Source organism: Zonotrichia leucophrys, chromosome 1 (assembly GCF_028769735.1).
Source record: "Zonotrichia leucophrys gambelii isolate GWCS_2022_RI chromosome 1, RI_Zleu_2.0, whole genome shotgun sequence".
Lineage (NCBI taxonomy): Eukaryota > Metazoa > Chordata > Aves > Passeriformes > Passerellidae > Zonotrichia > Zonotrichia leucophrys.
This window is the reverse complement of record NC_088169.1, coordinates 72,255,195-72,279,193: the sequence shown is the minus strand read 5'-3', so window position 1 is coordinate 72,279,193 and position 23,999 is coordinate 72,255,195. Positions and strand designations below refer to the sequence as shown.

Here is a 23,999-nt window from a genome sequence, read left to right as displayed (position 1 = left end):
ATTTGCTCGCTGTCTTCGTTGTCATAGATGGTCTGCTGCACTGCTAAGGGAAAGCTGAACTGCTCCACTCCATTGATACAAAGAAAGCCAGAGACAAAAATGGGCAAAGGGCAAACCATCAACAACATAAAACTGTGCGGTTACAGAGGTGTTCATTGCCTAAAATGAACATGCTAAGGAAAATGCTTCTGTAGGCCTGCTTTTAACCAAAGCTAAGACAGATGCAAATTAAAATTTTGCTTTAGTGAACAACACACCTCCTCTCACCTGTGAGTGTGTCAGGAGAGCAGGACCAGCATTTATGTCAGGCTGCGGTCCTGCACCATTCAGCATGGTCTGAGCTGGATCATGTAGAAGAAGGTGTGTGAAGGGCTGATGCGGGCATGTAGGAAATAAATAACTTCCCTGAAACTTTCATCCTATCCTTGTGAAGAAATGGATCATTGAGCATTTTCCTTAATAAAACCAGTTCAATACAGTGAGAAGAAATTCAGCACCCCATGTGCTGACTTATTTCCTCTCTACTTCTCTTCCTTTCCACATTTTTTAGCTATAAATAGGGCCCTAGCTTTCAAAGTTTGGAGTTGTCCTGATTTTCATTTGATACAGCCTCATTTTGAAGAGGATTGTCTATTTTAATATCTAGTTCAGGCCCTAAGTACTATCTGTATATTATAGACACTATACAGTGAAAATATGCACAGAACTGTGGGACAAATGCAATCCTTTAGCTGACAAGACTTCTGTAAGAATGGATGCTTGGCCCCAGATAATCTCTTGAAGGACTTAATATGGCACATAAAACTTGCTGTGAGTAGGCTTTTGAGTATTTCAAATGAAGAAGTCTCTATTCTGATCTCAAATATGTGCATGCTCTTTGCCAACCCTTAAATTAATTTTCTGCACTTACGATAGGACGTGACAGTGCCTTTTTTGTTCTTTTGGTGCAGAAAGCAGCATGCATTCAAATATTTGAAATGATGACAGCAATTAAAGACTACATTTGGACTGATATGAAAAATGCCAGACTCACTAACTTAGCTATAGTAGTGTCTAATACACACTTAATGTAAGATTTAAACTCAGTTAAAATTGCTTGGTAACATGTATCAAGTAATATGATATTTTGGTAAAAGCTTTAGAGAAAAAGCCTTAGTAAGAAATCTGAAAGTATTGCATGTCCAGATATAATGGGAATTTTAAAATTGTTTCAATGGATCAATTGTATCTAAGACACTACATATACCAGACAAAAGGTGTGCTGCCACTTTATATTACTTAAATAATTACATAGTGGCAAAATATTTCCTCCCAGTATTTTTTATTTGTGCATATGTAGAGAATAATTTAAAATGACCAGGCCTTAAAAAAGGGTTATCAAAACAATAATACTGTGGTGTTTGTAATGCTGAATAATATATAAGGTAATGATCAATACTCCCTTACAGGGAATACTTTTCATCTTTACATTAGCTTGGCTATAAATTTTCCCTATTGGTTTCAACTTGTGCTATGTTCAATCTCTGCAATTCATGCCTGCTATTGATTAGTGCACAACTAGTTTGTAAGAGATGCCAAATTAATTGTTAAAAAAAGCCACAAAAGTGCCTTTTTATTGGCCATGTGAGGCTCAACACACACTATACTGTTATTTCATTATTTCATATACATATAATTTCCAATAAGCTTTAAAAATAGTTATGCAGTGTACTTAGACATGAAAATTCACATAATGTATTGAAAATGCTACTCTGTGCAGGACACACCTTATTTTGTGACTCAGAAAGTAGCATAACACAGCAGCATGCTTCTGAACGTTGCTGGATAACTTCCTGTGAGACCATTACACAGGAAGCACTCCCAAAGAGGAAGAAATTTCCACTTTTTAACACAGGATTACTAGGCTTATGCCAGATTTTCAGTAGCATCCTCACTGAAGAGGTAAGCAATTTGCAGGCAAGGCTGCTAGAAAATCCCCAAACCCACAGATCCAGATGAGCCAATACTTGATGCAGATATGTGTACTGTGCACATGGGTGCTGAACCTTGGAGCTTTGCAAAAGCAGTGCTTCTCTGCAAGGTATTCTTGTTTCTAAGTGAACAAATGTCGGTGTAAGGTTGCTGGTATTTGCATGGGAAAACTTAATCATGTACACACTGTTACACTTAGGTGTAGGATGTTTTAATGTCTGAATTTTAGATGAGTAAATGATAACACACAAGAGAGAATGGTTACTATCTAAACAGAAATGCATGACACTGGACTATACTAAGGATTTTCATTTCTCAAGCCTCTGGAAGATCATACTGTGAGTAAATCTTTCCCTGTATTTCTGATTAATTGATGTCTGAAAAGAGATCTTTTGGTTCCATGTGTAACATTGCTTTATTTCACAATTCCAATTAAAATGCATATTTTTTCAGAATTTATTTTGCAAGACAAGTTTCATAGGTTCCTCATTCCTGCTAATTTTGGCAATCTAAAAACTTTTTTTTTTTTTCTCTGAATATATTATCTGTTGTGCAAATCAGAATAACTGAGCTTAAGATACGTGTTTAGGAATGATGAGAAAGATTGGGGCAATCTCTAAATTTGATACATTAATGCTGTCTGCAGTGCATCATTCTAACAAAGACCCAAAGTACTTGAAGTATTGTATATTAATTTTGTCCTCATCTTCCAAACAACTCAAAAAATGGGAAAAAAGCCTTGAAAATAGCTGCTTGACACTCAGGGATAAGTCATATCTGGGGAAAAAAATCTTTCAGTAGGAACAATTCATACATTGTTTGTTTTTTCCTTCATTTCATAGGTATACTGGAATTTATCAGTATAGCAGTGGGCTTGGTCAGCATCCGAGGAGTCGACAGTGGACTTTACCTTGGAATGAATGAGAAAGGAGAACTGTATGGCTCGGTGAGTTCCTGCTAGCCTTGTGCAGTTTTAATCCTTACATTCTGTGGGGGAAACACTGGCTAGCTCGTACAAGCTCCCATTGCACTATGTGTGTGTGCTGTATGAGCACTCTTTCTGCTCTGAATATCTTGCAATCTAATTCAAAACAAGACCCCGTGGGTGACATAATGAATGTGGGAGAGGGAAAAGGTGACAAAATCAGGAATGAGTAATAATGCAGATGAATGGCAATTTAGATACAAACAATAGAGACTGATGGCCAGAGCTGGTCACTGAAGACTAAAGGATGTACTCTAAGATTTGTAAATGTCTCCTGTCAGTGGAAACCTAAATCCAGACAAAGCAGATTCCTTTTGTGTGTAGGCAGAGAGCTTTCTAGGAATTGACAAAATAAGGTAGAGGGGGAGGAAAAGGGTGGCATATGTGGATGAGAGAATGAGAAACAAGAGTATGACAGAAGTTATAAAAAGTATAGGAATGAGGGCAAGAGGCTTGGTGATCTTGTCCTGAAAGTTTTGTTGGTGCTCCCTGAGGGATGGCAGCAGGAGTGAGTAACGGGTGTGAGGGAGGAGTAAAACTTGGTATTTCAGGTGTGGGAGTTTGCCAGCCTACCTGCAGCTGATGGGTGACTGTTCTTGGCAGCATGGGCTGTTTTCCAGCAGAGCAGTGTGTGTGTGTGTGTGTGTGTGTGTGTGTGTGTGTTGGTATGACGTGGCTCTTACCTGGGACTATTGGAGGCATCTGATGTACAACCGGCTTCATACCCTGGGTAGATCGTGGGCAGGTTCATCTGGAATTTGGCAGATAATTCCCCAGATGGTAGAAGGCAAACTCTTCTAGCAGTAAAATATCAACCTCCAAAGCTTACAAGCGGTTGTATTTGAGGAAAAGGGTGGCAGGATTGAAGGGTAAGTGAATATCTGAGGCAAAAGTGAATATCTGAAACGAAGTGAAGCTGTGTATTCACAGAAGTTCATTAGAAGCAGAGGAGAAGGGTACAATGATCCATTGTAATGTAGTGTAAATGTTGAAGAGAAGCACTCAAAAAGAAGTTAAAGTGATAGAGAAGGGCTTTGAATGTAATTGAAGACACCTGTGTCACAGGGGAGTAGCAGTAACAGGGAGAAGGGTGGGGATGGCAGTGAGAGTAGGAGAAAACATGAGATGATGGCTGTGAATGTGCAGGTGAAAACAGAAGGAATAAGAGGGAAGTCCAACTTCCATGTACGTTATCCATGTAGAAGTGTGAGCAAGTGAAACTGGGAAAGTCCAGGAGCAGTGTTTCCATAAGCGTGTCCAGGTTCACTGATCTCTTTCTAACAAAATTTGGTGTGAGAGAGATGAGGAGGATTATCTTCTCAACAAAGAGCAAGCTAGGTGAGGAAGCTGGGAGATGCAGATAATGACAGTGTATGTGGGAGGCAGAAAAAGAGGTGGTAAAATGAGGGGCAAGGCTGGGATGGAGGATGAGTGGACATGGGAGAAGGAGAGATGCAGAGGTGGGGAGAGCCAGTGAGCGGGAAAGGCCAAAGAAACTGAATTTAGCATAAATGTCAATATGGAGCAGGTAAAGTTTGGAAGGATGGAGGGGGAGTGAGAAAAGGAATTGATGCAATGACAGATGTAAACCAGTTGCCTGTGAGGAGCAAGTTGTCATAAGTCATAGTCCTTGTGCAGCTGATGAATGTGATAAAGAACTAGCAAAGTACATGAGTACATCAGGTTCAGTTAGGCAGCAAAAAGGCAGAACAACAACAGTAATATGAATCAGTAATGTTGATAGTCATCAGTGAGAGTAATTGTTTCAACATATAAACATAGTGAATCAGTTACTCTGCATTTCAGATATTCTGAGACAGGAAGTGTGGTTATTGATAGAGCTTAAATGCATAGACTTGGGAAAGCAAACGTTACATAACTTTCCTGTGCAATTTATGTTTTGTATTTGCAATATGTTTGGCTGTCAGAGTGAATTAGTCAAGACAATCTTTGCTGAAGAAATATACACAAGAAATTCTTTGCAAATTAGTAAGCTCACTGCATTTATAAAACAGTTGTTCCATGAACAGCAGTTCTAAAGGAGCCTGCTTTCCTAAGGAGCTGTGTCCCACAGTACAAGGCATGGGTCTCTCTGACATTCTGTCCCTGCAGTAGCATAAATTCCCTAGCCTTTTGTGTTTCTTGTATGGAGAAAGGGACAGTGTTAGCTGTCCACGCTCACCAGACTGTCAGTTTGCAGGAATTACATAGCTCACCACTCCCAAGTGGGATGTGCAAATAATTTCTCTTCTTTACTTTGGCTCTGATTAGTTGCAAAACTGATAGGAACTTAATTTTCTTGAAGACCTTTGCCTCCTCATTGAAACTGGTTGACAAGCTAAGGAGAGACAAGCAGGCAAATGGATGTACAGTATAATTGGATAACTTCTTTTTCCTAAGAAATGACACTAAAAATATGAAGCCATTCATAATGGAGAACTGGCAATGTCTGAGGCTAGAATGCAAAGTTCAGGTTAAAATCTGATGGATGATAGGGCTTATTGTCAGCCTCCAGAGATGGGACATACGAAAGAGTGATGGTAATTGAATTACATTACTTCCAATGAAATATAACCTCTAATGGCTACTCAGTGTGATGATGCTTTAAAGCCTTGTCAACACTAGCAATCCTCGGGCCTATATTTCAGCAGCTGTCAGCTCCCTTAGAAACACTGAGATAAGCAGGCCTCAGAGCAGATTTTTGTGTAGAATTGGCTGGACATTTTTAAGTGACAGTGTTTTGCTTTTGGTTTTGGTAAAAAAATGCAATTAATTGAAAGTGAAGTTCTCTGATGGGTATGAATTTGCTGCTTGAACCAGAAGCAAGTCACAATCCAGTACAGAATTATCTCTCTGGCAAAGTAGAAGATCAGATTAAAAGAAATTAGTTTTGAGACTGATGTGTGGTAGACTGTGAAAAAGTTAAATCAGTTTTTCACTGCATTAAGCAGACCAATCTCTTCAGCTGAACTGCTCTGTAGCACCAGTAAATTGTCCTTGTGCTGTTGTGCTGTGAGGTGTATCCCTCTGTGTTGGTTTATTCCCTAACGGCTGTGAGCAGCATCAGCTTTGTCACCTAGCAGGTACATTTAAGACACTGTGGCTGTGTTTCCTAAGATGGGAAACCCACACACAACTGAGCAGTAGCCTAAGAAATGCTTGGTCTTGTTCTTCATCAGCATTGGGGATCTAAGTAGGTGCTTAGATTCACAGCTTGTGCAGCATTCAGTACTCAACACTATTGGAATACATGCCCTGTGTCTGACACTATCACATTTATATTCTAATTACTGCATGAAAAATACATTAGGCATGAACCAAATCAGTGACCTAAAAGACCTCTATCCTTCTATATTTGTATTTGAAACATTTGACACAGGAAGATTTTTTCCCAGCATAATTGTGGTGCCACTGGAGATGGGACATATGGCCAAGCACAGCAGCCAGGATGGGTGATTGCTGCCAGTTTTTATGAAAGACAACAGAAGAGGCAGTTTCAGCATATCTTGATCCAGTCACATCCCTCTTGGCCTTCTCAAAGTTCTGCTTTCCTCATGGATTAGCTGCTTGACAAGCTCTTCCCACCTCCCCACTCTCACAGGGGTCAGTTCCTGCTGCATTTTCTGGTCAGAAGAGCACAGTGTCTCTCATGCTGCTTTCAGGCAGATATGTAACATAACGTGGCTGTTCTCAAATTCTTCCTCATGCCATGGATTTGGCCAGGGGAAGCTGAAAATGCGCATGGTGCTGCAGGGGAGCCATTGGTAGCTACCTAACAATGTCTCTGAGCCTGGTTGGTGACAGCAGATTTCCCTCCTGCCTCATCTGTCCCTGCTTTCCCTTTACCTTGCCTTTCCCTGGCAGCCTGCAGCTATGACTCATCATGTTTCACAGCAGCTACTGTGCTTGCCGCTGGAAAGGAGGAAAATGCAAACTACAGATAGGACCCAAAGGGGGTTAAGACAAGACACGAAGACCTTTTCTTCCCCAGGTGCGAAACAGCTTTTACCAGCGTGTCTGGCAAGGACATTAGCAAATGTGTGTGAGCTGTGTTCCTCAGGGCCATGCCACGGAGGGAGGGAGGTCTTCCTCATCTGATCGCACAACCTTCATGCTTTTGTAGGCTTTCCCCATTATCATGCTGCCCTTGGGAATACTAGCAGATATTATAACTATTATATTGTGAATCACTCTCTAATTTTCTTCCAGCCTGTGTAATAGTAACTGTGTTAATCATTTAAATTGTTTGCAGTATTTCCATCCTTTATACAGCAGTATTTAGAGGTGCTCCCATCACTTTGGCAAGGGACATTGCTGAGTTTATGTCATTATATGGTCAAATACTTATTTGAAAACCTAGCAAAAATGAATATTCCCACTGCAGGCTGTCCTCTGAGGGAGTTTTGTGCTACCTCAAGCACAGACCAAGCAGGAACATGGGACACCCTTTCCTCAGCTGCCCTGGCTGTCCTGGGCTTTTCTGCAGCAGAGAGCTGTGCTGCATCTGACTGCTGCCATGCCCACCTCACTGCTCTCCCACAGACATGCACCTGCCCCATTCCTCTCCTCAGACTGAATATAAATAAACTTGTTTTTGGTGGTGGGTGTAGTGAGGCACAGGAACAGGTTGCCAAGAGACACTGTAGATGCCCCATTGCTGAAAACATTCAAAGTCAGGTTGGACCAGGCTCTGAGCACCCTGATGTAGTTGAAGATGTGCCTTGCAGGGGGGTTAGACTAAGTGAGATTTAAAAGTCCTTTTCAACCCAAACTATTCTGTGAAATGCTGGTGCCTCCACTGCTCCTTGTGTCCTTGGCAGGTGGCAAAAGACAGCTCAGGTTGGTGCTCAGGAGGAATTTTGGTAGCTGCAAGATCTGGAGCAGCTACCAGGAAAGCTGTGCAGGTGGGGAGAGGAAGGCAGGAGTGGAGATGGAGGAGTTGTTGATGAAGGGGGGAAGAGTGCTTGGAAGGAGAGCTCAGGGCAGCATACAGAGCTTCATTTACTCACAGAGCAGCTGAAGAGCTCAGATCAGGAGCCAGGGAGGGAAGCTTCACACCTCTGGCCTGCAGACTTACGGGGTGTGTGCTGCAAGGTGAGATGTAGGAACACTTAACAGGGTCATAAATTGCTGTCCTTCAAAAAGTGAACTGGAAGCTTGATCTGGGAGACTAAACTAGCCTTTTGCTCCTGAAACACTGGGGAGAGGGTGGAGAAGGAGGAGAGAGAGGGAGAGTACTGTCCTTGAAGAAACATGTTTTCCCAGTAAGTGTGCAGGGAGGTGACGATATGCCTCTTTATTGTCCCAGCAGGGCTGCACCTGCAGTGTTTTATGCTTTTGTTTGGGTCCTCACAGTCCTGGAAGGGCTGTGAAGCTACAAAGACTGGTGAACAGAAATTTTTCTGATAAAAAAAGGACAATTTGTCATAGTTTACTGAAAATTGCCTGGTGTAGGCAAGGATTTCTTTGGCTGCATTCTAAAAATATCTTTTATGTTCCTGTGCAAATAAAGGAAGGGAATTGTTCAGCCCTTCAAATGGTAGGTCAAGGTGCACGGAAACAACACGAAGAAAAAAGCAGGTTGAAAGTGCATGTTGGTAACAGCATTTGGGCCAGGTATATAATTACTACAGGTGTTTAAGAACTGGATAAATAAATAAATTACCCTCCAGTACCATCACATTTTCCTTTTAAATACCTCTGATCTGAAATGATTCCATATGCTTCAGATTGATTTTTTAAAAAATAATAATCTGAATTATCTGTTCTCAGTGTCCAGGTACCACAGTTGGCGTGAGCCTGGAAACAGAACAGTCTCAGTGCACAATTTTTGGAAGGAGAATTAAAAGCAATTTCCTTGAGTGAAGGCAGAGACTTCTAGGCTGAGAGTGGTCAAATCCCAGGAGGGATAATGGCTGTGGCACCTGTTTTAACGCCCTTCTGCTTGTGTTAGTATTATTATTTACAATGATAAAGTGGCTTCTGGTAAATAGTATAAATGGAGAGACAGAAGGTGATTCCTGTGGCAGCTGGCTTGTAAGGAGTGGTCAGGCTTTCTGCAAGAGCAGCTTTGCTCAGGAAAACCTGGCACTCCCATGATCAAAAACCCGGTGGTGTCTTTTACTGACGACAGCGACTCATGTCTCCCTGGTAAATCTGCTTTAAGCAGGAGACTGCAAGAAGCAGGCCTGTAGTTAGCTTGATGGGCAAACCCTGAAGAGGCCCAGTTCAAAAAGGTGATTATGGCTCTGAATGTCAAGGAAATCTGAAACTTTGTCAGACATGCAGAAATCCTGTGGAAGTGGTATCCCAGCAAGGGTGAAACTGCATGTAAGGATTTGAAGGTTGTGAGGGCTTGGCAGAGGGTCTGCAGAGAATGGGAGAGCAGCAGGTTGCAGAAAAGATTGTGTCTTAGAGATGTAGAAGCATGGGCATGAAATGGAAATTGATGCAGTAAAGCTGATTTGGGCCCTGAAATGTGTACTTAACTTTTTATAAGGTGAAAAGTTTTTAAGCTATATGCCTGGAAAGGGAACAGAAGTCTTTACCAACATGATGTATTCAGGAGGGAGTGTAAATGCAATACAGTTTGGATGTGGATGCTAACTGGGCTAGCCCTGTTTCTGACAAAATCCTTTGGGTGGTAAGGTGTCTGGGGAGCTCCCTGCTGTGGGATGAACAAAGGCAGTAGGGGCAGCCAATACTGCTACTGAAAGAAGTGGCGATTTTCCCTCCAACCATCCATCCCCTCCCTTTTGCTGGCACAAGTGTTTCTTTGCTGCCTGGGGAATTGAAGCACGAAACTGGAAAACAAATCTGGCCAAGCAAAAGGGCTTCAGCCACAGTGGTTCCCTTCCAGGTCACTGGAAGGTGCAGCACAAAGGTGGGAGCAGGCCCTGGGTGAGGGAGTGTTTGATTCCCTCTGAGGCAATTTCCATCCTTGAGTGTGTGTACCTGGGGCTGTGTGGTTTGTGTTTGGCTGCAGGGCTGTCAGTCTGGCTTGGGATGCACTTGGGACATCAGAAACATCCTTTTAAATGGAAGAGTAGAGCAAGTACATGCATGATGAGTTTACTGAAGCAGGATAAATAGTTTCAGGCAAGCATGGTATTTTATTTTTGGTAGGAATATCTTTTTCTAGAAATGGAAAATAGTGATAATCTTCAGGGCTGTGTTAGGTATGACCTACAAAAGAGAATGTTTGTTACAGTGGGTAGAATGAGTGTTATTAGAAGACTTGCATGATAGATGGTGAAAACTCTGAAGAGAAGACAGCAATGGGGAGTGCTGAAAGGTTTTAGACTGGGGTGAAGCTATTAGTGGAGTTTTTATGGATTGGTCCCTGGACTGATTTTATTCCCTGGTTTTATTAGGGACATTAAACATCTTGTCATAAAAAGGTAGTGGTGTGTTATTGAAATTTTTGCAAAGCTGGGAAGTATTTTCAGCAGAGGAGGCAACCTCACAGAATGGTCTTTGTGCCTAAAATATTTATGCACGAGGAGAGCTCTATCAGTGCCACTCCATACAACACTAGGAGGATCCAGTCTAAATGCAAAATGCAGTTTGTCACTGTGTTAAAGAAGATGAATTGAAACCAAAACAGGTACAGAAAGGGCATGCTGGGATGATCAGAGGGATGAAAAGACTATCAAATGATAGACTCTAAAGATCTTGACTGACTTAGCCTGAGAATGAAAGCTGAGAGGGTATGCTCTTGCTCTCTGTAAGTACTTTGAGATGTAACACTAGGGAGGAAAAAGAAGTCCTTGAAACAGAGTACAAGAATGGATTGAATGGGTCACAAGAAAGCTTAGGCTGCATAATGAGGAAGATTCAGGCTGTGAGGAAATGGGTTTTTGAGCTGTCCAGAGGGATTTTTGCAGGGAGGTGTAGATGAGATATAAACGCTTTCTCTGCATTGTACAGTAAGAAGCAGCTTTGTGACTGTGGAAATTTCCTGGGTGGAGGGTATAGATCTGAGAAAAGTCCATATACTTGAGTTTCCTCATCTACTTCACCCTTGCAGATAACCAATCTTAGAATTTGGATGGGCAGTTTTGCTGAAAGCTGGGTACTGTTAAATGGTGTTCCCCACAAGCACCAGCATGCGGAATGAGGCAGGAACTGCAACCTGCTCAGCAAGGTATAAAGGAATCTACAGAATAAAAAGGTCTTTTGAGATGTGGGCACTGGTTTAGGAAAAAATGATAGATCAGTACACTTGACACAGGTGATATGGGAGAAGGCTTTGTGAGAAACTGCAACTTTTGTGGTTGTTTTTGAACTTTGGCTTCAGTCTTTTTTAAATCAGAACTTCATAGACTTGAACACTGTCACAAAAGAGGGACACTTACTAGTAGTGTTCTGTGAGATAGATACTACACTCTTCCTCAAGTCTATGGTCTTCCTCAGGGGACTTAATTTCAAATGCTCACTAGGTATCTGAAGATAATTTTTTCTGGGACAAAACTCTCAGTGATCTCCCTGCCTTGGTCTGCAATTCTATGTCGAGCTTAGATTCTCACTACATGCCTGGGACAGGACAGTAGAGTAACTTCTATATAAATTACATGTGTGTGTGTATGTTTGTGTGTATATATACATACATACATACATATATATATATACATATGTTTATGTGTTTATATGTATATATATAAAATCTAAGCTTTGGTAAAGTAAGATTCTACTCAAACCTTAGTTTAATGATTTGCTTTTCCCTAACTAAAGATGTCTGAAATTTTGTGTTCTCATGAAAACAGGAGGCTAGAGGTGCTGCTTCAGGAGGCAGCCAATGTGACCTTGCAGGAAGCCTCTTCCAGAAAGGGCAGTTCTGATTCCCTGCTAGTGCTGCATGCTTCTGCTTTCTTCCATGATCCAACTCTGGCACTCATCTGACCTGTCAGGAGATCAGTTGAGGGATATAAAGCCACAGGAGAATGTTCAGCTTCCTGAACTGGCTTGCTGCCTGTTTGGGCAAGCACTGGGGCTCAGTGGGAGAATCAGGTGCAGTGTGGGATGGTTGATGGGTTGAGCACCATGCTTTCAACAGCAGGGAGTTGTTAAAGTGGCATAACTGCATCGCAAACCCAAATCATACCCAGTAAGCAAGAGTGGGACATCTTCAGATTCTTTTCTTTACAGTTGTGTAGTTCCCTGTCACTGCAGCCCTGAGCCTTTCTGGAGCTGGCTGTGCAATGATACAGGGGTGTGAAAAGGTTCAGTGCCTTTGGTTGATCTGAGAATACTGTGTTGAAGTGACATGCTAAAAGCATCAGCAGCAGTGACACCCTGAGATGTGCTTGGGGATTATTCACTGCATCAGATAAAGATCTGATGTGCTCTGTTTCTGATTCAGGAGCCAGTGCAATGTGAATGTGGTACTCTCTCCCACTTTCCCATTCATAATACCATTCATAATTTCAAAGACAGAGTAGAAAAAGTCTGCCCTGTGGGGACTTCATTAGAGATTTTGACTAGGTTGAGATTTGCTTTGCAGTTTGAATGTGCTTAGGCAGGTTTGGTGATGTGCAGCAATGTGGTTCATTTGTGTCACATTCAAAAAGCTTGAGAAATAAAGCTTGTTATAGTGCAAATCCATATTTTCCCCTTCTATAAGGACCTCTTGTTTCTTTTTAATTCCTTTTATACTGGCAGATATCTGATTTGAGGGTAAGATTTTATATTTGTGTTCCGCAGGCTGCTGCTTAGGTAAAACTTGTGTTCTAGTGTGGATGCTGCATACTTTTGAGGTCTGGCCCAGGCTGTGCATCTTTAATCTGCTCAGCTTTGCTCTTCAAATTTAACACAATTATAGAGGCAATTGTGACTCAAAAGAAATTTTGACTTGATTCTATTATGGTTGAAATACCATTGCCTTCAACGGAATCAGGATTGGACCTGCTCCTGTAAAACCACCAATTAGTTTTATGGTTGTGTCAGCAGATCCCAATCAAGATAAGAGCTGTATTGTATTCATAATTTTAAAAACCTAAATCTAGACAGGGTTCCTGCCTATGAGAGTCTGCAATCTAGAGGCAATCTTTTAACATATAATCTTACTTTTTCATGACAAGGGAGATTTTGTCCCATTGATGCCTTTGTTAAGACATCATATAGTGTATAATCTGAACTCAGAATAGGAAAGTTATTGGAGAAGACTTCAGCAAAGTCTTTTTATTTATTTTAGAATATACAAATGTTGTAAAGTTTAAACAAAATAGCAGGTTTTTTTCCCTTTTTTACTTTAAAAATCTGATTTCTTTGGGAGATCCATGTTTGCAGGTACCTGGAAGACCAACAACCTGGTCTTTGAGCTCTTCAGTCACTAGTTCTGTTGAAGTTGTTACAATAATATATCTTTTGGGTTTTTACAGACAGAATGACAACTTCTTTCATCAAAGCTGAAATTAAGTGCATGACTGAAGTTTTACCCATTGAAAGACAGGCCCACTGGTGTGCATGTGAAGAGTAGGGGTCTCACCAAGGAGCAGAGCCTCCAGTGTTTCCCAAAGGCTGGGTCAGCTTTATTACTGACAACAGAAGTCATGGCATAGCAGCACCAAAGATGTATGGATTTTCTGAGAAATATTGAGGAAATACCTCAATATTCTACTCAGAAAGCAAGATACTAAAATTGTGTGACTAAATCCAAGACTTTGGCAGGATTGCCATTGGGAAAAGGAAAGGGGGAAGCGTCCAAAAAGTCACCCCTGCAGAGACTGTTTATGAGAAGGGTTTGCCAAGGGAGGGGGCACTGCTGTTGGAAAAGGGAAGTGTGGCATCTTTGCCTCAGCAGCAACTATTTGAAATGCTGGCCTTCCTTCCTGTCCAAACAAGGTGGGAAATCAAAAGGCCTCATTTTTAAACAATTTAAACTGAATACGGAATTGAGCCCTGCTAGGTAAAGATCACAGTGTGCCAGTCCTTTGTTTTAGTGCCCACTAAAGCACATAGTTTTTAAAATTTCTCTGTGAAGCTTGTTGGTTTTCAAACCCCAGTGGCTATGTGGCATTTCAGTGAGGATCTTCCCAAAATGTGATAGCTTGTGATGTTTGATGATCCCCATCCAGAATGACAATGTGACCAGTAATGTCCTTGTCCTCTGAGCTAGTATGTAGCTGGTAGCTTTGCATAAAATTAATAGCAAAATATAGAGACAGGCTTTTGTTCATCAGTCCTTGACCAAATCATCTTGCTGAAAGAATAAAACATGAATTACTTTTATAATGTACATTTATATCACTACATATGTATAATGATTATTTGGTCCCCGTGACAAAGTGTTTCATGAAGGGTCCTGAGCATTCTGCTCTTTTTATGATGCCACCTGATAGCTGAGAGATGAGGTGCTTCTTTAGTGGTGGATAAATCCCTTTTGTGGGGTACTCACTGAATGTAGAGGCTCATGCAGAATAAATATTTTTTATCCCTCACTTTACAATGTTTTCTGCATGTGAGTTTACTCACTTAAACAACACTTTCTGCTGAATGAGGTCTATCTGTTTTTTAAAGCTGTGTTCTGTGCTTAGAGAACCGCAGAACAAGGCAAAAATACTGACAAAACACTTTGTTCCATCTTAGTTGGATTTAAGGTAAGCATGTTTTATTTACAAATCTCTGTCTGGGTAAAACCTTAACTGGTATTCAGGCTAAAGACTGTGTGTAGCTGTAGGGTGGCAGCCCTGCTTTGACATATAGGTTGTCTTTTGGTAGAAGAGAATTTGTGGAGTGGGGAGTTGGGGAAGGTCAAGTTACAGCTTTCAGTAAATCTGAGTGTGCCTGAAATGGTTATTTTAAAGTCTTAAAATATTTGTTGCCTTTTTATCATTGCAAGGCTGATCCATGTTCCATTAAAGCTGACGGGAACCCTTCTCTCATCTTCTTTAAAAATTGGCTCTGGCCCCTGTATCAGATTGCTGAATACCACCTTGCTTTCTGATTCTTGGAAGGGCTCAGCCAAGCGTTATGAATTAGATGCTTAGATAACATTGATGGCTGCAGTTCTTTATTGTGCAAAGGGAATCAAAAATAAAATAGAGGTTAGAAGTGTGACTAGTAAATGACACAGTGTGGGCCCAAACCTGCTGGTTTGGAAGGGAGGGGAACAGACCTGCTTGTTTATTTGTTTTCTAAGAGTGGGCTTTGTCCTGGTCCTGTTCTGTTGTGCTGTGGAGAAGGAAGCTTGTCAGCTTCCAGAGAAAAGACACTGTGACAGCTTATGTAGCCTGAGATCTGCCCCTGGAGTTTTGTCAAGACTTCCAACAGCGTCATGAGCAGATCTTGGGTGTTTAGGTGAAAATGAGTTTTCATCTCATGCGCTTGGCTGAGCAGATATAAACCCAGCCTTTGTGAACTTAGGCATGGCTGTTGATGGGCTGCCTATCCTCAGGAACAGTGGGGCTGCTCGTCCCATAATGATTTCATGTCCAGGGAGGGCATGCTTAAGGCTTGACAGATGCTGCAAACTTGAAATCTCAAAGGAGAGGGTATCAGTAAAACCAAGACCTGAGGAGTTGGCAGTGGGAAAAATGGATGGAGGCCTAATTGGCATCTCTTCCTCCTGCAGCTCACGTCAGAAGAGCTCTGTAAACAGCCCTGGGGTAGCACAGTGCTCTGTGCCAGCCTGGTCTCTCCAGAGAAGGTTCTTGGTAGTGTGGAGAGCAAGGGAGCAAGAGAAGAGCGGCAATGGGACAAAGGGCTGAAGCACTGAAATCCCTCCTGCACTGACAGTGTCCTGGGATTTTACTGTTGGTACTGGAGTCTGCTTACCTTGCTCAGGAAGTGCTGCTTTTCTGTTGTCTGCATCAGGGCCTGCAAGTACCACAGGGTCTGCATCTGTGTAGGTGTTGTGGCTTTTGGTAATCATGATCCCAAGGGGTTCAAGTTCTGCTGGATCTTGGGATCTTTACAAGATTTTTGTATGAAAGATGCTAATCTTTAAGCACCATCATTACTTCTCCATGGCAGCAGCACAGAACAGACACACTTGATTTTTATTTTGTAAGTGGGGATTGATGTATAATAAAAACTTTATACAAATTAACTAAGGGGTTTAGGGAAAGCAAGTAGGATGGATACTGGATGTACTCTGTGAGAGTACAAGGTGACCTCAGGTGGGGAGAATGCAGTTGCCTCACTGTGGTTTTGCCAGGGACACCTTGCCTGATTTCCCTCATCTTATTTAACGTGCCATGGAATATGAAATGTATATCAGTGGCAGCATTGTTGCCTGACTGCTTGTCTCTCCTCTGGCCCTGAAGGCTTTCCTGCTAAAAAAGAAAAAGGCTTTCCTGTCTAAAAGGCTTTTGGAGAGCTACTGACACAAACACAAAAAGCCAATCAGCTAGTCCTCTTGGCAGACTATTTTTTCCCCATTTTTTTCATGTTTTGTCAAATTATCAAACAAAGCATTCTGAAAAGAGGCTACTTGGAGAAATTCATCAAAGAAAGCTCTGTGACACTTACCAAGTCAGACACACAGTGTGCAGGGCTTGACTCACACTGTGGTCTAATTTGGAAAAGAAAGTGGTGCTGCTTGGACACTGGTATTTGGCTTCTCATTGTGGCTGGGGGTGGTTCATCCAGCCAGAAACGAACAGGCTTAGCATGAGAGTACAGAAAATGCCACAGCAAATGCTAAGCTAGACCTTTATTTATGACAGCTCTGGATGAGCGTTAATTATTAGCTGAACATAGTGTGTTCTAGAGGCTGTTTGCATTACAGCATGGGAAGGGCCAATGGCATGTAAAATGTGTGTGTTGGTAGGCAGAGCAGCAAAGCAAACTGCTTCAGAGGAGAACAGGGCTTTCCTTTGTTTCCCTTCACTACACATGCAGGTTTCAGTAATGCCATGTAGCCATAATGAGGGATTTGCATGAAATTACTCAGGAGATTATACATATAAACATGACTTTTATTAAGACAGGGTGGATTAACAAGGTGTTAGTGTGCAGCAGGTATACAGGAAGTGTTGACTACATCAGATGTATTTCTTGTTAGTAGTTGTTTGAACTTCTGGATTAGGTGTTTTCTTGTCTCTGCTGAATCAGTGTAGCAGTTTGCAAAAGGGAAAACTACACATGGCATAGAACAGAGTAGTTTGCTTGGCATGAAAGGTACTTGCTGTGATTTTAGGAATGATGGTCTGAAGAGGCTTTCTTTTGTCAGGTTACAAAATAAATAGAAGTTTTAGCTCCATAGAGTTATTTATAAGAAAGAAGAAAGAAAGAGTATTGATGTGTTTTATATAGGACCCTGTACTGTTCTTTCAAGTACCAAGCATAACAAATGTCTTACATTCTTTAGAGTCATGGAACCATTCCCTGAGCAGTGTACATGTGTTTTACATGTTTCTACTTATTTGCAATTAACTATTTCACATGGATATCTATTTTAAAACAAGCTAGCAGAACTTTCATTTTGTTGCCTGTAAACATGCACTTCATTACTTTAGAATCTGACTTTTAATCAATCCGCCTGGAAACAGGATAACATAATTATTTTCTTTCCTTGTTAGGTGGTGGAGAATATAAAAAGGGAAAATGGTCCTGAGCTTGCTAACACTGACCAGCCATTAGCAGTTTTCTGAATTAAATATTTCTTGGAGTTTTGTCTTTGTAATATGTGCATCTTTGTACAATGTGATTATTTGCACATTCTGAGTTAAGCAACAGGTTAAAAAACCAAACAGGTGAAGCATGGAAATGTAGCAAAATGAAAATCAATCACTTTGTAGTTGAATACTCTGTGAACAGCTCTCACAGAAAACATGTGGAATGTGGTGCAACATCTGATTTATATAATTTTGAGGTCACCTCCTTATTTGGCCTTGAATTAAATGATTTGAGCAAGGCAGGCAGCCTCCCCTTTCACAGGAATGCAGGTTACTTTCCATAGCTGTTCCAGTTGGGTATGTTTGGTATTTGTGTCAGCTTTCGACAAAGATGTCCAGCAACTTTAAGTATGGTGCAAAGAAATATTTGCACTGGAAAATTGATAGAGAAGTCAGTTGCTGGAATAAAGGTATGCAAAAATCGCTGTATTGTAGGGCTAAATCTTGCTCTTCAAAAGTGCATAGAGGGACTTTCTAAAAGTCATAGCCAGAAGGAGAAATGTGATCAGGAAACACCATATCCTTTCCATACTGGGAGAGTTGGTTTTCAGCAAGACTTTCCCTTCCTAAGATGGTGAGACAAGAGGGTGATGTTGGCAGGATGGACCAGCCTCACCTCTGTGTTATGCTCATTTCTGGCTGGAATAAAGACATGCATACTTAAAATGTGAGCATAAGGTATTAATGTTATGTAGGGCTGTGATGGTACATGGTTTAGAGGTGGGCTCATCAGGGTTAGGTTAATGGTCAGACTCTGGGATCTTAAAGGTCCTTTCCAGACCAAAGGATTCTGTGATTCTGCATAAATGACTGTTCTGGTGGATGTTGACTTCTGTCTCTCTTGGTACTGGATGAGACATCATTGTAAGACTCTCCTAGGGCATGGGAAGAAGGATATTATGGGATTTCAGTGTGCCATGTTACTTACAGGATCTGATCCAAAGTTGTCAACACTGATTTACTCCAATGGTGTCTGACCACAACCAGAATTTCAAAGTCTCCTAGAAGGAAAAGGCTTGACTGTATAAAGAAATGATTTCATTTCTTTTAAAGGGTAATTGTTAATGTCCCTACCTATCTATTTCCACATTCTGATTGCTCTGTTATGTTCATGTTGAAGTATTTGCCTCATGTTTGCACATGAATTTCTGAGAATTTTGAAGGACAAAAGAGATGTAGCTGTCTTGTAAGTGAATAGAAAGTTAAAATAGGATAAGCTTGTAAAATGAAGATTGAATTTGTGAGCTTGAAATCCATTTAACTCATCCAGAGTGCAGTACAATGCAAACCTCCTGATTCAGGGTCTGCTAGTTACGTGTACCACAGCACTGTCATGATCCATCAAACCTGCCAGATAAAGAGAGGCTATTTTAAAATTTCTCCTTCAGGGCATGGGGAAGTAGTTCTTGCAAAGATAGAAATTTATGATGATGCTAAAAAAAACTGCAGATGAAGTGAATAATTAATGAATTCATGACAGGACTGAAATATCTTCCTAAAATGCTGCTATTTTTAGCAGGGAGTTCTTCTGCAGTGCTTGTCATGTGATCCTATTGCCTTCTGAGAGCAGGAAAACAATTTGAATTAGTTTTTCTTTCCCCACGGACTTATATAAAAGTCCAGTATATAATACCCCCTAGCATCTGAATCTGCCTTAGGACAAACAGAGATGATTTTAAATCTCATGCAAAATAAAACACTAATGAAATCTATACTTAAAGATAATCCCCTCTGCAGCAGATTACCTTTTGTAATAGTTTGTACTCTTGAGGCTGTGCAAGGGGAATACTGCAATGGGTGTAACTGGCAGCTGCTGCTGGTCTGGTGATGCTCAATGCGGCTGCGGTTTCAAGCTGGCAAAGGACATAGAGGCAATTATCAATAGGAGGTTGCAGGCTATGGCCCACAGATAAGGGTTTAATGTGAACAGATTTATGCTTCTTTTGCCTATAACCATTGTAGACTATTGCTCTGTTTGAAGTAAAAAAAATCAAGCTAAAAAAAAATTGAACTAAAAATGTCAAAGTCAGGAATTACTCTAAAAAAAAATTGTCACATCCACAAAGGGATATGGTCACTGCCACAGTGAATTTTCAGGTGTTGAACATGTGAAACCGGGTCCTGTCTGGGATTTCTACTTTCTGAGTGGTAATGAGGTACCCATTAAATGGGAAGTCAAGAACAGCTTACTTGCTGCCTTTCTTGCCTACTGGAGTTGTCACAAATTTAATTCAGAAGATCCCTCCAAATTCCATACCTTCAGGTGTTTGGGAGGGCCTGAGGAGGACTCTGTCTTTGCAGCTCAACACTCGGTTTGTACAGGTGCAGAGGGGTGTAGCCTTCCTTTCCCCATTTGCACGGGGTTGTTTCCTCCACAAGAGACACTTCCTGGGTGGCTTCTGTAAGGTGTCTAGGGCTTCTTGGGCCTCTCTTGTCCCCAGCCCAAGTGGGCTGCCCTGGGAGCAGAGTGCTTGCCACACACAGCAGCAGTGAAACATCTGGGCTGGGCCAAAGCACATTGGCCTGGGAAAGGGTTGTGAGCTGAGTCTCAGGAAGCAGAGGTGGCCCCAAAGGCACCTGCAGCTTCAGGAAAGGTTTGGTGGTGGTGAACCTTGGGAAGTTCCTTGGTAAAGTCATGGGAGCTGGTTTTCAGGGGTGCTTGAGCTGTGGCTCCTTAGTTGTGTGCAGGCACAAGTTTATGGCCTAGATGCCGCACATTGCTGCATCTGGGCCTTGGTCTCTGTTTTCCCATCTCCATGCTCCAGTCTAAAAGAACTGTTTGAAGATTTAATGTCTGTAAAACACATGCATTGTATGGAACCTTGTAATAATTAGAAATTGATCCTCAGCTGGAAGCTGGGTGAGGTTGATGTGTTATTGAAATGAGAATTTGTTGCAAAAAATACATTGAATTATCACTATTTTTTTCTTGTGCCTGGTGAAAAGACTATTTTCAGGCTTATTTTTCCCAGCTTTCCATCAGCTCTCCCATGCTCACCACCTTTTTGCCCAGTAACTTGTGTGAATCCTTCCTAAAATGAGTCTGGTTATCAGGTGGCTGTGTTTTAAGCACTCTATTAAGCAATTTTTTAAAAAACAAATTTAAGCAATCTTAAGGATGTGGAAGGCAACACACACACAGAAGAAGTGGGAGAAGAAGTGGGTCAACTGGAAGGAGTGGGATTCTGTGGTCGCAGGGGGATCTGATGAATGGTTGATATCCTCAGTGGGTCCTGTCCTCAGTAAGATGGGACACAAGGACAACCCTGACAATGCAAACCTGGAGGGCTTTTCCTTGCCTGCTTCATCTCAGCACACAGGGTTCATGTTCCTGCTTGAAGCTCTGTTGGGTTGTGGCTTCATGATACAAACAATAAATCAAATGAAGGCTAGCAAATTGCATGCCTTTAAATTAATGAAATGCACCAAGTTCTCCATGCGTTGAAACGACATAGAGATTTTAAGACTGTAAATTTTATTGCAGCCCTGCAAACTGGTTCTAATTTCTTTTATTTATATCTGTTTGTTTGAATGCCTGCACTCACCATTGAAACAATTTGTTACAGAAGTCCAGTAAGGTCTTGTGAGCTGCTTGGGAGCTCTCAGAAATGGAAAGTATCTGTTTTCATCTTTGTTGTTACAGTATTGATTTGGGTAGTGAGGCTTTGAGAGTCATTTTTGCTTCACATAGAATTATCCACCCTTCTGACTGCCTCCTGAAACACTCAGCAATACAGATCTTCATAGCTAAAACTGGGAGAACTGAAATAGTTTATTCTGCAATTTATCGAGGAGATACCAGTTTCAAGCCATTAAAACAAGTAACTTATTTTAGTGGCTGTCTCCTTAACTGCTCTTTCTTTTCTTTCCACAGGAAAAATTAACCCAGGAGTGTGTATTCAGAGAGCAATTTGAAGAAAACTGGTATAACACATATTCATCAAATCTATATAAACATGTGGACACTGGAAGACGATACTACGTTGCGTTAAATAAAGATGGGACTCCAAGAGAAGGGACTAGGACTAAACGGCATCAAAAATTTACACATTTTTTACCTAGACCGGTGGACCCTGAGAAAGTACCAGAACTATATAAGGATATTTTAAGCCAAAGTTGACAAAGACAATTCCTTCACTTGAGCCCTTAAAAAGTAACCACTATAAAGGTTTCATGCGGTGGGTTCTTATTGATTAGCTGTGTCATCACATCAGCTCCACTGTTGCCAAACTTTGTCGCATGCATAATGTATGATGGAGGCTTGGATGGAACATGCTGATTTTGTTCTGCACTTAAAGGTTTGTCCTCCTGGAGGAGAGCCTATGCCCACTCGCTTGATTTAGTACGAGAGGGAGCGCGAGAGAGTGAGTGCGAGAGAGAGAGGAAGGGAGAGGATGAATGGGAGTGAGAGCGCGAGAGAGAGGAGCCGAGGGGAGGAGGAGGGTGAGGAGGAGGAGGAGGAGGAAGGCCTGATGCATGCTGGGGAATAGACACGCTTTTAAATTTTTGATCAGTTGTACTTCGTCATATATCAGCATAGCTGCCATACTTCGATTCATCAGGATTTTTGGCTGGTGGCCTGCTCAAGTGTACGCTGCATTTACAAAGGCATGGAGGGTGCAGTCTTACTTAAACAAGAGACTTTTCAGTTAATCGCTCTCTGGGTCTCACCCCACTGAGTTTAAAGCAAAGACCTCTTAGTAAAAAAATAAAAATAAAAAGTTAAATTTATTTATAGAAATTCCAAAGGCAACATTTTATTTATTTTATATATTTATTTATTATATAGAGTTTATTTTTAATGAAATATGTACAGGCCAGATAGGCATTTTGGAAGCTTTAGGCTCTGTAAGCATTGAAATGGCAAAGGCCACTATGAACCTGTGGTAAATTCATGCAAGTAAATATAAAGGTGCATGGATAAAAAAAAAAGCCAACAATAAAAAGGTAATGACAATAATAAATTCTAGTGACCCTCATGTACTAAAGGCGACAATCTCTTTTGTGCCCGTATTATTGTACAAGTATGCACACCACTCATGACACTGAGTCCTCACTCTTCTGACTGCTTGTTTCGTAGCTTACCCCAGAGGATTAAAGAGAAAACTGGGTCTTCAACTTTTTTTTATGTGTCTGTAATATTTCCTCTCTGATAAAGTGACTTCTTACATCATTGTAAATTTCACAGCTGTGGAAAATATAGGGGTTGGAATATATTCTACTTGTTAAAACCTATTGCAGATTATACCAAAGCTAAATGATAAATATGCTATTTTTTTTTCCTAAAGAGAATGCCAGGAACAACATAAGTAATACCAACAACAATTATACTAATTTTAAGTTTCCACAAAGAACACATAAATATTTCAGAGGGCAAGAACCAGGTTAACAGGATCACTCTTGTAAACATGTTTATTTGTGCACTTGACTATCTACTATGAAATTATACAAGTTCCATAGGGGTCATTGTAATACCTTTTATGGAAAACTGCTTTCAGTGTGAACTGTCATAATACATGATATTAGCACCCTTCCTAAAGTAAAACTTGCAAAATGAAACTAATAAATCTCTATCAATAATGACAATGAGGGGGACAGTATTAGACTTATTTTTATTGTTTTTCCTAAAGTATGTTCAAATATTCATGAACCCTAAGTGAGGAGACAGTATATAATATTTAAGGGTATGTAGCATTTTAAGATAAGCACATGAAAACGTTGATTAGCAGTTACCATTTGGAAATTAACCCTCAGGAAGAGGCATTTTCCCCCCTAACACTCTGAAGAAAAGGGGAAAAAAGAAAAAAAAGAGATGAAAACCATGTTAGGATCCATATGACAAATGCATTTTGTAGTTGTTTCATCCCTTAGGATTTCAATCAGTGCCATTAAGTTGAGTGTAGCCTTCACCATTGGATATGTTGGGAGCAGGGCTGGTCCTGACACCCTGGCTGTCTGCGTACGCACGGGGGCTCCTTTGGAGGAGTGATGTAAAGTTGTAGTCTACTTGTAATTAAGAAACTTTTGCTCTACAGCACCCTTGTCCATCTGATTTATATGGTTTGAAACTTATTTCTGTTCTGGAATGACCTCTGGGTCAGTGTGCTGAATAAACGTTCCCTGACCGTGCTGAAGCAGGTAGGAGGAGCCATGTCTCAACCGGCGATATCAGTGATCTCAAACACAACATGGCGTTTTGTTGTAGCTGTTCATGGACGATAAAGAGGCGTAAATTACATTAGTTGATTTGTAGAGTACTTGTCTAGGGCCTGTTATTGCCAGGGAATTTACAGCCTTCAGCTGCAGCCCACACGTTTGTGTCCCAGCCTTTGGGGCTCAGATGGTTTGCCTGCTGTGGGTCGGTCGGGTGCCGGATTGTTCGTGTGGGCCATGCCGAGACTGTAGGAGAAGAAAAGGCGCTCCTG

General features: G+C 41.2%; 1 protein-coding gene across 1 annotated transcript in view; it reads left to right on the top strand.

Moving 5' to 3' along the window:
- The window catches only part of FGF9 (fibroblast growth factor 9), a 28,600-nt gene extending 4,892 nt beyond the window's left edge, over positions 1 to 23,708 (top strand). The window contains exons 2-3 of the mRNA XM_064717395.1: positions 2,814 to 2,917; positions 21,449 to 23,708. Coding sequence (XP_064573465.1) covers positions 2,814 to 2,917; positions 21,449 to 21,694 — 350 coding nt within the window. The 3' untranslated portion in view covers positions 21,695 to 23,708. The remainder of the gene's footprint in view (positions 1 to 2,813; positions 2,918 to 21,448) is intronic.
- Positions 23,709 to 23,999: the final 291 nt, after the last annotated feature.